General features: G+C 43.9%; 1 protein-coding gene across 3 annotated transcripts; it reads right to left on the reverse strand.

Annotated features, from left to right (window-relative positions):
- Window positions 1-1,814: 1,814 nt before the first annotated feature.
- LOC100822179 (transcription factor bHLH18) lies at window positions 1,815-4,503 on the reverse strand. Of its 3 annotated transcripts, none has more exons than XM_024457959.1 (4): window positions 4,146-4,503; window positions 3,857-4,068; window positions 2,826-3,770; window positions 1,815-2,718 (listed from the first exon to the last, which is right to left on the reverse strand). In XM_024457959.1, exons 2-4 carry the CDS (start codon window positions 3,881-3,883, stop codon window positions 2,641-2,643), a joined length of 1,050 nt encoding a protein of 349 aa, XP_024313727.1. In that variant the 5' UTR covers window positions 3,884-4,068; window positions 4,146-4,503; the 3' UTR covers window positions 1,815-2,640. The 3 variants fall into 3 exon arrangements, with proteins under 3 accessions (XP_024313727.1, XP_014753815.1, XP_003560380.1); XM_014898329.2 differs by having other exon boundaries at window positions 3,857-3,968; window positions 4,146-4,395; XM_003560332.4 differs by having other exon boundaries at window positions 3,857-4,018; window positions 4,146-4,394.
- Between the last annotated feature and the right edge of the window lie 8,595 nt (window positions 4,504-13,098).

Raw genomic sequence — 13,098 nt, forward strand, 5'->3', positions numbered from 1 at the left:
CTACTAGGGACACGTCTAGATCACTGGCGAGTGACAATAGCCCAGCTGCAACGGCCCGTTTGATCCTGCGTGAGACCGGCCGCAACATGAACGTTGCTCCTTTTCATTTTGAGTTTTTCAGTTTCACAGGTGACAGGACGCAGGGACACCCCAGCGATCGTCACTGGACACAAGGCAAATACAATTGCTTACAGAAAAAAATTCGCAATAAAAAATGCTTACAGAAAAAGACAAAAGGGAACTAAACTATGATATCAAATGATCGTCGCCTGCTCAAACCCGCACAAGTTCAAGGAAATCCTGACGCTAGACTGGGTCACAGGCACAGCCTGTTTTTAAAACCCAAGAAACAGAGGAGACCGACGACGCTACGGCATGGATGATGCTGGCGATAATCATACCAAAACCATGTTAAATGATGGTTATGCAGCAGAAACAAAACGCGCATTCGGAACGCTCTTGCGCCGTTCTTCCTTCCTGCCCCCTTTTTTTTTTCTTGCTTCTACCGTTCTAACAACTGTTTCTCTCCGTGTCCGTGTAAGCGGACGTTCGATCCCAACGACCGATCACGCGTGAGCACCTCACTGGAGGCCCTCTCCTCTTTGACCCGGGAAAGCAAGATTCCCCAATTTCTTTTGGCAGAAACCAACCAGCCATTTCCCCTGCAAAAAGTGAGTTTAACTGCAGAGGAATCGCCACAGCTTTTCATCAGGAAGAACTATGTTGCGAGCAGCCAATTCCAGGGGACAGACAACATCACGATCCGTGACGGTATTTGAGAGCGACCGTTTCCAGTACTCTAATGCAGGGAATCAAAGGGCAAAGCTTTCAGCAAGATCTTCCCCAGCCATTGGCCCAGAAAAGAAAAGGGATCTTTGCCTTGCCACCACCTCAATAATGCTGCTGCCTCGCTGCAAATTTCACGTCCGGACAAAACTGCTCGCTGCTGCAGAAATACATAGTGGTTGCGTGGGCTTAACAAACAAGCGGGAGATTTCATCAGATACTGTAGCTAGCTAGCAAGCAAGCAAGTCTTCTTGTTTCCACCAGAGCAAGTTGGGCTTTAGTTTGACTAATGACCAGATTGTGGGGGAGATACGACCTTAGTTGTCAAGCCACTTAATTAGCTGTGCTGTGACAGAACATAATATATCAAGGTTGTAGCAAGTACTACTATACTACTCCTGTATCCTTCCAAGTTGGGAACTGTGAGTGAGTTCACATGGAGAGGCATCTCATGTTGTCATGCTGAAGGTTGCAAGTGGAGTATTTAAGTTCCCAACCAAATAGGTAATCAGAACAATGAGATGAAGTTTTTGGGGCAGAGTTGAGAACAGTGTCACATGGATCTAGTTTATTTTTAGGAGTGTATCTCATTAACAATTGGTCACCAAGATTTTCTATACTCTCTTAGGGCATCCAGAATACAAGTGCTTAAAGAGATGTTCAGTAAAATAACCGGTGTTATCTCGCTGCACGGATGCTCATTCTTTAGCATGAGTGTTTGATTAGGCACCGTCCTTAAATAGGTACTTATGCAAGATATAAACACCTTGCACTTGAGGGGGAAACTGTAAGAGTCTGAAGATATACAATCAATTCGGTATGAATAAAGAGTTGCCGCCCTTTAATGTACATACACGCACTTCCCTATATTCAGGGTACTTTGAAAGGTTATTGTCCCATAATTTCGTTTTTGTGAATAGAGAAGTGCCGTCCTTATAATTTGGTATTGATGTGTGGACAGGTTAACTTAGGATAATCCTATCCAACAAGTATGTAATATCGTTTAACGATTCAGGGCCATTAACAAATTAGGCAGATATATTTCAAATATTCATAGCTTGACATAGCTTTACATATTGAAAAGACATGTAACCAAGAGAGCCATTAAGTTAACAACCCAGCACACTTATTTATTCTTTATACTTGTATGCAAGTAAACAAGAAGGTGCAGAGCTACATCTTGATCCTGCTACAACAAAACCCACAAGGAAACTACAAGCGAAAGGGTTCACCAAGCTGGGACAACCAACTTGTCGGACCCTAAAAAAAAAGGCACACCCTACTGTACTTCTGAATCAAGGCTTGCAAAGTCCCCCTCAGTGCTGAAAAAAAGAAGGCGCCATTTTCTCCACAATATCTGAAGCCTTTTGGGGATAGGATATAGTATGGTAGGATTGAGAGGACGGCAAAGGTAGGTGTTTGGGTTTGAAAAACTCAATCCTCTCATTGAAAAAACTGGGTGAAAAGGGCAACATTGGAGAAGGGGAGAAATGAAAAATGAGTTTTTGTAAAAGTCAAACTCCCCTTGGTAACTAGCCCTAGAAAAAGACATGTCTCATTGTACACTCTACTCTCTCCCAAGAACATGGAGTGACTAGATCAAACCATGCAAAAAAAGAGGGAGAGAAAATAGAAGTAGCTAGGTGGTTTTGGACCCCATGAGGCTAAAAAAGGTGGAAATGGCTAATCTTTGAGGGGCACTGTGTTGGGGGAATTGCAAGCAGACTCTCTTCAGAAGCACCAGCAGGGAAGAACCTACGACCATTAGCCCCAAATACTCAGGGCTAATGATAAAAAGGAGGTAAATTGAAACCAAAGATCTAAATTAGACTTGAACTGAAGCAAGTCCTTGATTCACGGGGACGACGACTTGAACGCTTGATTTAGCTTCCTGACGATGTCCTTGACTGACAACGAGAAGTCCTCCCCAGCCTGCAAGAATTAACACCATCATCAGATCAACGCCGTCTAATTCAATGGTAGGAACTAGTAAATTAAGACCATGGGCAAGAAGAAGAGGAGAATGATTGGGAGCTGACCGTGGCCATGATGGTGATGTCGAGGGAGGAAGCGGTGAAGGGGAGCACATTGGTGTTCATGATGGTGAGGCCGAATCCCTCGACCTGGGAGAGCGCGGCGATGAGCGCGCCCTTGCGGTTCTCGCAGTGGATCTTGACGAGCACGGTGCGGTCCGACATCCGGGCCTCGATCTCCGGCAGCCCGCCGGCCTCGGCGGCGCCCTCGAAGTTCTCGTCGCAGGAGGACGAGGACCCGTCATCTTCCTCGGGAACCAGCTGTGACTTCTTCACCAGCACGGCCGCCTCCACGGGCCGCCTGAGCCGGGCCGACTCCTCCATCCCCTTCACCTGGTCCTGCAGCGTCTTGACGTACTTGATGGCGTCGCCCAGCACGGACGCCTTGTCCATCTTCTTCAAGCCCGGCACGATCTTCGACAGCGCGATGAACCGCTCGCTCAGCTTCTCCCGGCGTTTGCGCTCCGCCAGGATGTGGTCCTGGTTCTGCGACGCCGGCCGGGTGGCGGGCGCCGCCGCCGCCGCCGCCTTGGGGAAGGGCTCGGCGGCGGCCATGGCGGCCTCGTAGCTCCGCTTGGGCTGGATCAAGGGCGCGTCGAGCTCCTGCTTGGGGAGCTTGACGGGCCCGGCGGGCCCGTAGTGGGCCTGGGTGGGCTTGTTGTTGGCGAAGGCGGCGCCGAAGGAGAGGATGGTGGGGGAGGAGGAGTTTTCGGCCGGGGAGCCCTGCTCCGTGATGCACGAGTCCCAGCTCGTGTTCACCTTGGCCGCCTTGCGTGGCCGCTGGTGCTGCTCGACGCCGTACTGCTGCTGCTGCTGCTGCATCAGCGCCGCCGCCGCCGTGGCATGGTCCAGCTCCGCCTGCCCGAAGGCCACGGCAATCTGCTGCTCCGTGTACTGCTCCAGCGTCGCGTCCGATTGCCACTGGTGGAAGAAGCTCGGCTCCTCCATCACCTGTAATTAACCCAAGTTAATCAGTCACCACACAACACAAAGACACAATCATCGAATAACATCGATCGAGATGATCAGAAATTTACCATATTGGAGAACCACTGAGTCGCCATTTGCAGCAGATTAATCGCTCGCTCTAACCGCCGGCTCGCCTCCAAACTCAAAACTCCAAACCAGAGATTCCTCGCTTCAGTTAGCCTGAATCAATCCCCGATCGGAAGCAAACACAACTGTTAGCCAACAGCACACTGCGTTGAGCAAGCAAAACAGACTACAATTAATGGCTGTTGTGATGTCCCTGCACTTGCGCAGTTGCGCGTGCGTTAATTATCGGAACGGAAGAAATGAGCTGAAGCTGAGAGCGAGACGACGAACCTTTGGAGGGAGGGAGATGGGGTCGGTCAGCGAGTCCCTTTCCTTTCCTTTCTACCAATGGAGACGACGCAAGCCGCACCACCTTATATAACACTTCGGAAGATGGGGGCAGGAGACTATTTTAGAGCCTCCTCCTGGTTGGGTGTGAACTACTCGACCTCTTCTCCTCCCTTTCAGCTGCAGACTGTGCAAATGGTGGCTGGGCCGGCTGAAGCAACCTATCGCCTTCCCTCCCCACATTTTTTATCAAGGATTTGGATTTGAGAGGGCCTTGTGTTATGGGCGAGCTTAGATTATTGGCCTCTCTCCAGCATCCATCGCATTACCTCATGGTGATGTCAGTGGAGATCGACCTCTTCTTCTTCCTTTGAGTTGGTAGCAGTAGTAGACTAGTAGTATTGGTTTTGCCGTTTCTCCTTGTGCTTGGTTGGTCTTTCGTCGTGGCAACAAGGGCATTTCTGTTGCTCAGGAATGGACTTCATCCACTTGGACTTAATTTGAAGATGGCGTCACAAGATTTTTTTTAATTTTCCAGGATCAGTAAAAACATTCAGTGCATGAATCGTGTATCATACCTCTGCGCATGTTAAAACATTTTAAACCTCCAAAAGTTTAACTTTGCAGGTTGCACCAGACCTCAATTGTCATGGTTTTCCTGCCCCGTTGATTTGTCGATCTTTGGAAGCTTCTTGCTCCATTGCATATGTTCCGTACAAAATTTCCATAATTAACGGATTAATTAGTCTTATTCTTCGTTCGTCAATTATCCATGCGCCTCCAAGGTTTTTCAATTTCGAGAAAAACATATTTTGTTTGTGGTTTCCGGATGGAGGGGAGCAAATGGCTTAAGATGCAAACAAAGTTGAATAAATACTTTAAGAATTGAAAAAACTAAACAATGCATATGCACATGATCGAGTTTTCAAGCATTTTTTTATGAAGAAAAATTATTTTGTTCGCCAAACAGAACAAAATAAAACAATATAGTGATGTAAAAATTAAATTTTAAGTACTCTCTCCGGCTGGATTTACTTGTTGAAATATTACATGTATTTAGACGCTTTTTAAACATAGATACATCCATATTTAGGCAAATTTGAGACAAGTAATATGGATCGGAGAGAGTATTACTTTTGGTGGTTTTACACGGGGTCCAAAAACAAATCTTTTCCCATAAATTTTACGAGCACATAGAAAGTTCAACTATTAATATTTAAAATTTGGTATTCAGAAAAAAAAGTTTTTCCAACAATGGAGAACATTGCCCCGGTTGCATCTTTTGAGTCATATCATGCGTTACCCATGTCCTCGTTGGGCCACCAACGTCTTTTCCTGGTCACATCTTTTGAGTTTTTATACCTAAGAGCACATGCTCTCAAGAAAATGTTGGATATAGTTTTTTCTAAGAAATGTTGGATATTTTCTGAAGGGTTAACCATGCCCCCATTGGACAAACGCCATATTATCCTCGGTGCATGTTGGGCTACCAACATTAATCTGATCTATTCGCGCTTTCAACCGACTGTTTTTGTCATCGCTACCCAGCTGCGTTCAGCACCCAGCAGAAAAGTGGAGACGCACGTCAATAAAACCTTGGGGATAAACAGATCAACTAACCATCAACTGAATAATGTGCGCAAGCTGCTAATGCTCTGAGTCTGTTTCTTTTATTTACAAGTGCAGCACCAGAAAGATTTATTGCTGGATTATGATGATGACTTGGGCCCAACTCACATGGGGACAAGCAAAGCGTATTAAGGCCGACCAATACGATTAGTTATAACATATACAGCCCCCAACCATCATCACTGGACAGGCAAAGCTGGGTTTATAAAAACGATCTAATGAACGGGACTAATCAAGGGATTTGTTCAAGATTGTTTCAAGATTTGGTCGGTATAGACAAAGGCGAGCTTGGTATAAGCGGAGTAGTATGCAATTAACGATGAACTTATTAAGAGATTTGTTCAAAACTGATATAAGATTTGCACTCTTGCACGGAAAATATTGCACCCATTATTCTGTTAATCCTTCTATTTATGTGGACTGTATAAACAAAGTTGAATCTTTCTGCAAACAAAGGGTTTAGAAGAGGCAAACATAGAAGTGACCCTCGAAAATTGTGTCGGAAGGAAAATTGTGCATAGTAATTCGGGACAACTTGGAAAATTTACCGCCTAAAAAAAGGGACAGATGGAGTTCTTTTTCAGTACTAAACAAGATTTGCTCAGTATTACTTCGATTTTTTTAGAACTATTCTTTTAGCATTTTCCAATGTGGACTTTCCAACCGTTGATGGGAAAGAAAGGGTTGGGCAAATTTAAAAAGAGCCACTGGATATTTTGTGATCTCGGTCCGAATTTTTGGGTAAGAGTTACTTGCACAAAGAACCATGTGGTGCCAAGTTGGCCTACTAAACAAGTGATTTACACCGTTGGCCGTGTTAAGCAAAGACTTAACTTTTGGTGTATGTGCGTAATCATGTTAACTAAACACATCCTAGCAAAACGAAATGCTAGATTAGCCTATATGCATGCTACCATCTGTAACGTTTGGCTGTAGTAAATATAATAATACTACTACACAGAGACGGAAATTCATACATTTTACATGGTGCCAGTAAACATTCAAGAAAATGTTTTTTTTCTGCTTCCTAGGTGACAAATACACCGGACCTCATCAACTTGCCAAATGGGTGCTATTTATCTGTTACTACTATACAGCAACACTGCAGCCAGCAATCTCTCTTTATCATCAAAACACCCATACTCTGAACTTTAGTACTACCCATGAGCATGAATTCAGCTCCCCATACCTAATCCCCTGCACTGCATCTATCTGCAAGGCCTCCAGATCCAACCACCTACCCTTCAATTCAATCGCCCCAGAGATAAATTCAAGCACAAAGAGATAATATAATATTTCACATTATTGCATGTGATCTTTCTTCGCCTGTGATGATAGGTGTAACCTTAAGGTTTGGGCTCTGGTACTTCCTTGCTTGTTGCAGCTCCTTCCTAGGGATGCACATGCCTGCATGACAAACAAAAAAAAGTATACAGATCGCCCGAGCTGCCTGGCACTGGCTTCCGTGCAAGCTGGAGCTGACGAGGATCAGATGATAAAACTGTTTGATCATGTGTTCAGGTTGGAGTGATTTGGTCACCAATTAAGCTGGAGCTTAATTCATTGCATGCATGGCTGGCCACTGGCCACTTGAGCTTGGACAGGTCTCCTATGTGCAATGGTTTTCTTGCTTTCGTTCCTTCAGACCGGCATCAGCATGGGCATCCTACTGTATAATGTCACTGGCATGCACAGGCAATGCGCACAGTAAACTTATTCGATCACGCTGTGGATATGCTATGTCAATATGTTAACTCCCTCAATTCTATATTAACTGACTCAAATTTGTTCAAATATGGATATATCTATTAAAAAAATGTTTAATAAAAAATCACTTAATATGGGACAGAGGTAGTATACTTAGGCTGCTGGGTTATTTCATTATTTGGTTGTGAGGAAGGTTCATGGACGGCATGCAAAAGGTCCAAAGTAGCAGTAATCCACCGAACCGAACGGAAGGAGAGGGAGGTGGAAAGTTGAGTGCATGGTCAAGTCAAAGGACTGGGAAGGATTAAATTATGGATTTTGATTCCTTGACAGCTATATTTGCCTATAGTTTAAGACTAGCGGATAAAATAATTCAGAAAAAAATGTACAGTTCCGGTCTTCAAAGAATTCTAGAAGCCGCGGACGCAGGAGAGTGTAATTACACGCCGTTCTTTTGCATGGTTTCACATGAACCTCTCGTCACGTTTATGATTTGCCCTCCGCAGAGTAATGTTTGGCCATCTTAAAAACAGAGCCTGCATTGCGTATCTGGTATCCAAAATGCCGTCCAGAATACATGAACATATTATACGCTGTTTTCCCAATATTCTTCATTGATCGTATTTAGGAAACAGAGTACTACTCCGTATGATTTATGCCGTGTTTACTCTTGGCAGCATTCCGGTAGCAAGCACCAGAAATGCAGCAAGTTCGTACAGTCTAGGATTTTTTTTTGTGTGTGATGGCCGATAACAAGGCAGCCCAAGATGCATGATTCGATCTCTCATTTTCATGCATGATTGTCAACTGAATTCAAGTGAGAAGAGATCTCCTGTGTCCACTCGATCGATCAGTTGATTGTGATGTTGCTAGTAGTATTACTCTCAGAAGTCAGAACCCGGTTTATCCAAGTTGAAAAACCGCCTGTCCTTGCATGAAAAAACTGACACACCGCTTGATTCGAAAATGAGAAAGAAAACGGTTGCTGTCACACCATAAAAGTCGGAAAACTGGATCGTCAGACTAACCAATCGGACGTTGGTGCCGACCATCTGCGACGACATTTTCATTGCTCCCTAAAACAAAACACCCTCTGGAAAAAGAAAAAAACCCCGGAAATTACAGCAAAATATATTTACTTGTTTACAGCCAATTGCAGGTGTAACAAAGAGAGAAAGCCGCGAACGGGACTACGAGGTGGCTGTATAGTTACCCGAGAGTTTAGAAAGACGAAAGGAAGGAAAAGAGATCCCGTAAAGTTACCTTTTGATGCCCGCAATTCGCAAAGGTAACTTTTGATCGGGTCCGTTCTTCTCAGTTCCGGCTCCCCCCACCATACGACCGGGTCCAAATTTGCGGATTGCGACCGCGTGCCAGCTGTCCATCCGATCCCCTGGGCGCCCGTACACGTGACACGGCTACGAGCTGGCCCAAGAATCCGGGAGCGAAGAGACGCGGCACGTATGAACCGTCCCGTGAGCCGCCGCGACTGCGCAAAGCCGAAAAAAGAATCCAAAAAACGTGCATCACGACGCCCCCAGCCTTTCCGGCCGTGCGCGCGTTGGTCAGGCAGGCCGCGCGGGGGCTCAGGCGCGGGCGGTGGTCAACAAAGTCAAACCAGAGTATGTTGCCTCCCATATTCTCGCAAATCGTGTGGCTCCCGTACCAGCTCCAGTCCCGGCGCAGCACCGGATGGTTTCCCTCTGCTTTCGGCTTTTTTGCCTATGTCGGCCGGGGGGTTTGCGCCAACATCCGTCGGCGAGGTCGGTACTCTCTACAACGACTACTCGGTCCCGGCCGTAGACTCGATCAGATCGGGTATAACTCAACTTCGGGTGATGAGATAAGTTATAAGTGAGCGGTGCAAATTGGAGGGAAAGGGACGGGCACTAGTCAGTGCTCACGCTGTGTGGAAAAATCAGGAGTGACAGACAGGAGGCACGGTGGACAGCCTTCTAGATGATCCGGCTCTCTTTTTCTTGCGTCCTGTCATGCCGTCACATACTCACACCGTCATTTGCGTCGAGGAATTCGGCCGCCTTTTCAGGTTCGCAAGGCTCAAGGCCTGAAAGGGGACTGAGCATCGTGGACGTGGCTCAGTGGTAAAGGACGAGAGACCAACAAAATCGAATTTTTTTTAGTGGACGAACATCATAACTAAGTACTATCTCCGTCATAAATCATAATGTTTTCTAAACAAAAATAAATACTCCCAGCATATCGCAGGACCAACTAAATACACGAACGTTGCTACAGGAATTTTTCAGAAATATACATCAGTTGTTTAAATGCTTGTGCCCTTGTATCATCTAAATTAGTGTTAAAAAATAATAATTATCTCGCAATATACACAAATCCAATGACTTGTGTATAATCAAAACATTGTGATACATTATCTGCTGCATATAATGGATGTTTCCTAATAATCTAATGAGTAGTTTTGGAAAGTGAACGGACAACTCAAATCTTTATAGAGCAAAAACTTAGATAAGAAATATGTAAAATGCTTGGTGTATGATCTTTTGCATACGAATTTTGTACGACACAGTGAAGCGACAGTAAATTCGTTGTTGCTTGGGAATGGCCCATAACAATATATATGTCTGTTTGTACAAGCATCGTACGAGCAAAATCGTACATGTAGCATTGCTCGGCATAGACCCGACTCGCGATTCAACTCTGATCATCAATTAGACAAATGATACGTGTTTTACATCCCCAAAACATACACCATTAAATTTATATTCGAATGAAATTTTAATGATATATTTTTATGACTCGCAATCTACATATTATTGGTATATAGTTGATGACCAAAACTAAAACTTGAAATAGGCGGACCTCTTACATCATCATGGAAGGAAGGGAGTATGTGCTTGCCATGCACCACCAACCACTGTTGTACAGCACATGTCGAATCCCTTGCATCTCGGCATGCAGCTTCCCCAACGACTCCCCCTTCTGCTGTCCAGATTACTCGATCGGATGGTTGCGCGGCTACACCTTAATTATGAACCAGCAGGAGACCAAAGGCACAACAGCAGAAGGCGACAAAAGGTACCCCTTTTTTTTCTGCGAATATGAAACCTTGGAGAGCAGCCAATCGGGTTTAAGGTTTAAACTAGATAGTCCCAGGAATCCTGGTTCTTAATCTTCATGCCCTCCGAATAACAAGACGCCTTCCAGGGATTTTGCTGTCTGGAGCCGTATCCCCATCACCAACCGATCCACCTCCTCCTAACTCTGATGATACGTTGGCCTTTGCATTGTGTAGTACCACACAAGCTATATACCAAGCACCTCCATTTTGCTTTCATTTTGGGCAAGAAGTTTTGGTCCCGATCATCTAAAAAAAGAAGTTTTGGTCCCAGTCTAGGAGGAGGTTCGTTCAAAGATATACTCACATGCCCCCCAAGATTTCAGGATAGATGCGGTTGCCAGCCAAGCCAAAATTACCAGGCGATCCATCTCGCTGGATTCAGCTCATCAAAGGCCTGGATTGGATGAAGATGGATTCATCCGAAATTGCACTGCATACAAGTAACGCGTATGAAACGTGGGACCAAAAAACTCTGCATGCATGTCCTAACAGATAAGTTCATATTACAACTCTGAACTAACCACGAAGTTTAAATTACCACCTTATACTCCAATAGTATTGGTTAAAACACAACCTCCAACTACTAATGCCGTTTAAATTACCCCTTGGGGTAGGCAAACCGTGGTTTTTGCACATGTGGCAGATTTGACTGAGTTGTCTGCAACATTTCCTCATCAACCTTTCGTCGAATTGTGCTGAAATTTTAACAGTAGGTTAATGACAACATTTATGATTTTTTTATATTTTTTCTGGAAACTTTTGTTTTTGAATGCTGAAATTTTAACGATAGGCTGATAACATGATTTCTGATTTACTCCTTTTTTTTCAGAATTTTCTGAAGTGAAAAATGTTAGTTTACTCGGTCAAAATCTGTCGGTATGCAAAAACCATCTTTTGACTGGGTGAGGGGAGTAATTTAAATGGTATGAATAGTTCGAGCTTGTGTTATGACCAGTATTGGAGTTCAGGGCGTAATTTAAACTCTGTGGTTAGTTTAGGATTGTAATATGGACTTATCTCTCCTAGAGTGTTGTACTATATATGGTGTAGACTCAATTAATTTCTAGATATAGTTGATAGATTTTTTTTGGTGAAATAGGAAACATGTATATGCCCAACATGTGCTGTACTATATCATCGTCTGGATAATAAAGTCTACGCAATTTCAGCTTTTTGATCCTTTTCCTTTCCCTCAATTTCTATAGTACTATAATCAACGATGTAGATCCACATGCTCTCCCAGTATGTCAAGAATGATTGATGCATATCCCAGGTAAGTACTACCACCAACAAATTGCAGTTTTGTCCCTCAAAAAGAATTGTAGAAAGAAATCTTGGTAACAACCAAGATATGTCCATATTTCGGCTCTGCAAGAAAGATCCACCTGTCTGGCTGTCTCACAGGAAAATTTAAACCTAAATACACATTGGGAGTCCTTGCTCCAAGCACCCAACCTATTAGGTGGTTCGCGGTTGAAAGATATACTCACATGGCCCAAGATTTTCAGGGTAGAAGCACTTGCCAGTGAAGCCAAAATTACCAGGCAATCGATCTCGCTGGATTCTGTTTCAACGCCACGCTATAGAGAGCTTCATCAAATCTGTGACTGTATCTGGCACATGAAGACCAAGATTGAAAGGATTCATACCGAAATTGCACCTATTTAGTTTCCTAGCTAGATTCCTGTACCAGAAATTGTACTGCCAGAAACTGTACTTTTCTGACTAGCTCCATATACAGAAATTGTACTGCCAAACCTTTTTAAGTTTATACTTTACACAGAAATTTTACTGCTAAGTTTATATAGAAACCACCCGGAAAAATATGTCAGAACTATAGAATCGATTCCTAGATATGATTGATGTTTTCATATAAAAGGGGCAACAACATGTGCTGCCTATAGCACCGTGTGGATAATGAAGTCTAGGCAACATCAACCTTTTGTTCTTGAACTTTTCAATCCTTCCCCACATAACATTGTTCCCCTTCCCCTTGATTTATAAATGCAATGTAGATCCACATCCTTTTCCAGTATAAAAGAATGATTGATGCATATCCCAGTAAGCATCACCAACAAGGCAACAAGTGCAGCTTTGTTATCTGAAAGAAATCTTGGTGATATAACAACCAAGATATGCACCTATTTCGGTTCCGCAGGAAGGATCATGACTACAGGACATCCTCGCCCAACTACTGTTACTAAATCACTAAATTTATGCTCCAAATAGCATTTCCATACATTTCAAACCGCTCTTTTACAGGAAATATATTCTGTTTGAAGAAACGCCTTTTAGATCTTGTACTATGTCTCTCCACTCACTAATGGATTATTTTTTTGACGAAATGCAGCAGCGCTGCTTTCATGTATTAAGAGGAAAAACGTATTTACAGCCGAAACAAGAATAATCCGAAATTTCCTTGCAATAATCGATCTGTGTCCATGGAATTCCTTCATGTATCCAATGAAAACATTGTATGTGCTTTGATCGACCAATCACTTAGATATTAGTATATGCTAA

Source organism: Brachypodium distachyon, chromosome 1 (assembly GCF_000005505.3).
Source record: "Brachypodium distachyon strain Bd21 chromosome 1, Brachypodium_distachyon_v3.0, whole genome shotgun sequence".
Taxonomy (NCBI): Eukaryota; Viridiplantae; Streptophyta; class Magnoliopsida; order Poales; family Poaceae; genus Brachypodium; species Brachypodium distachyon.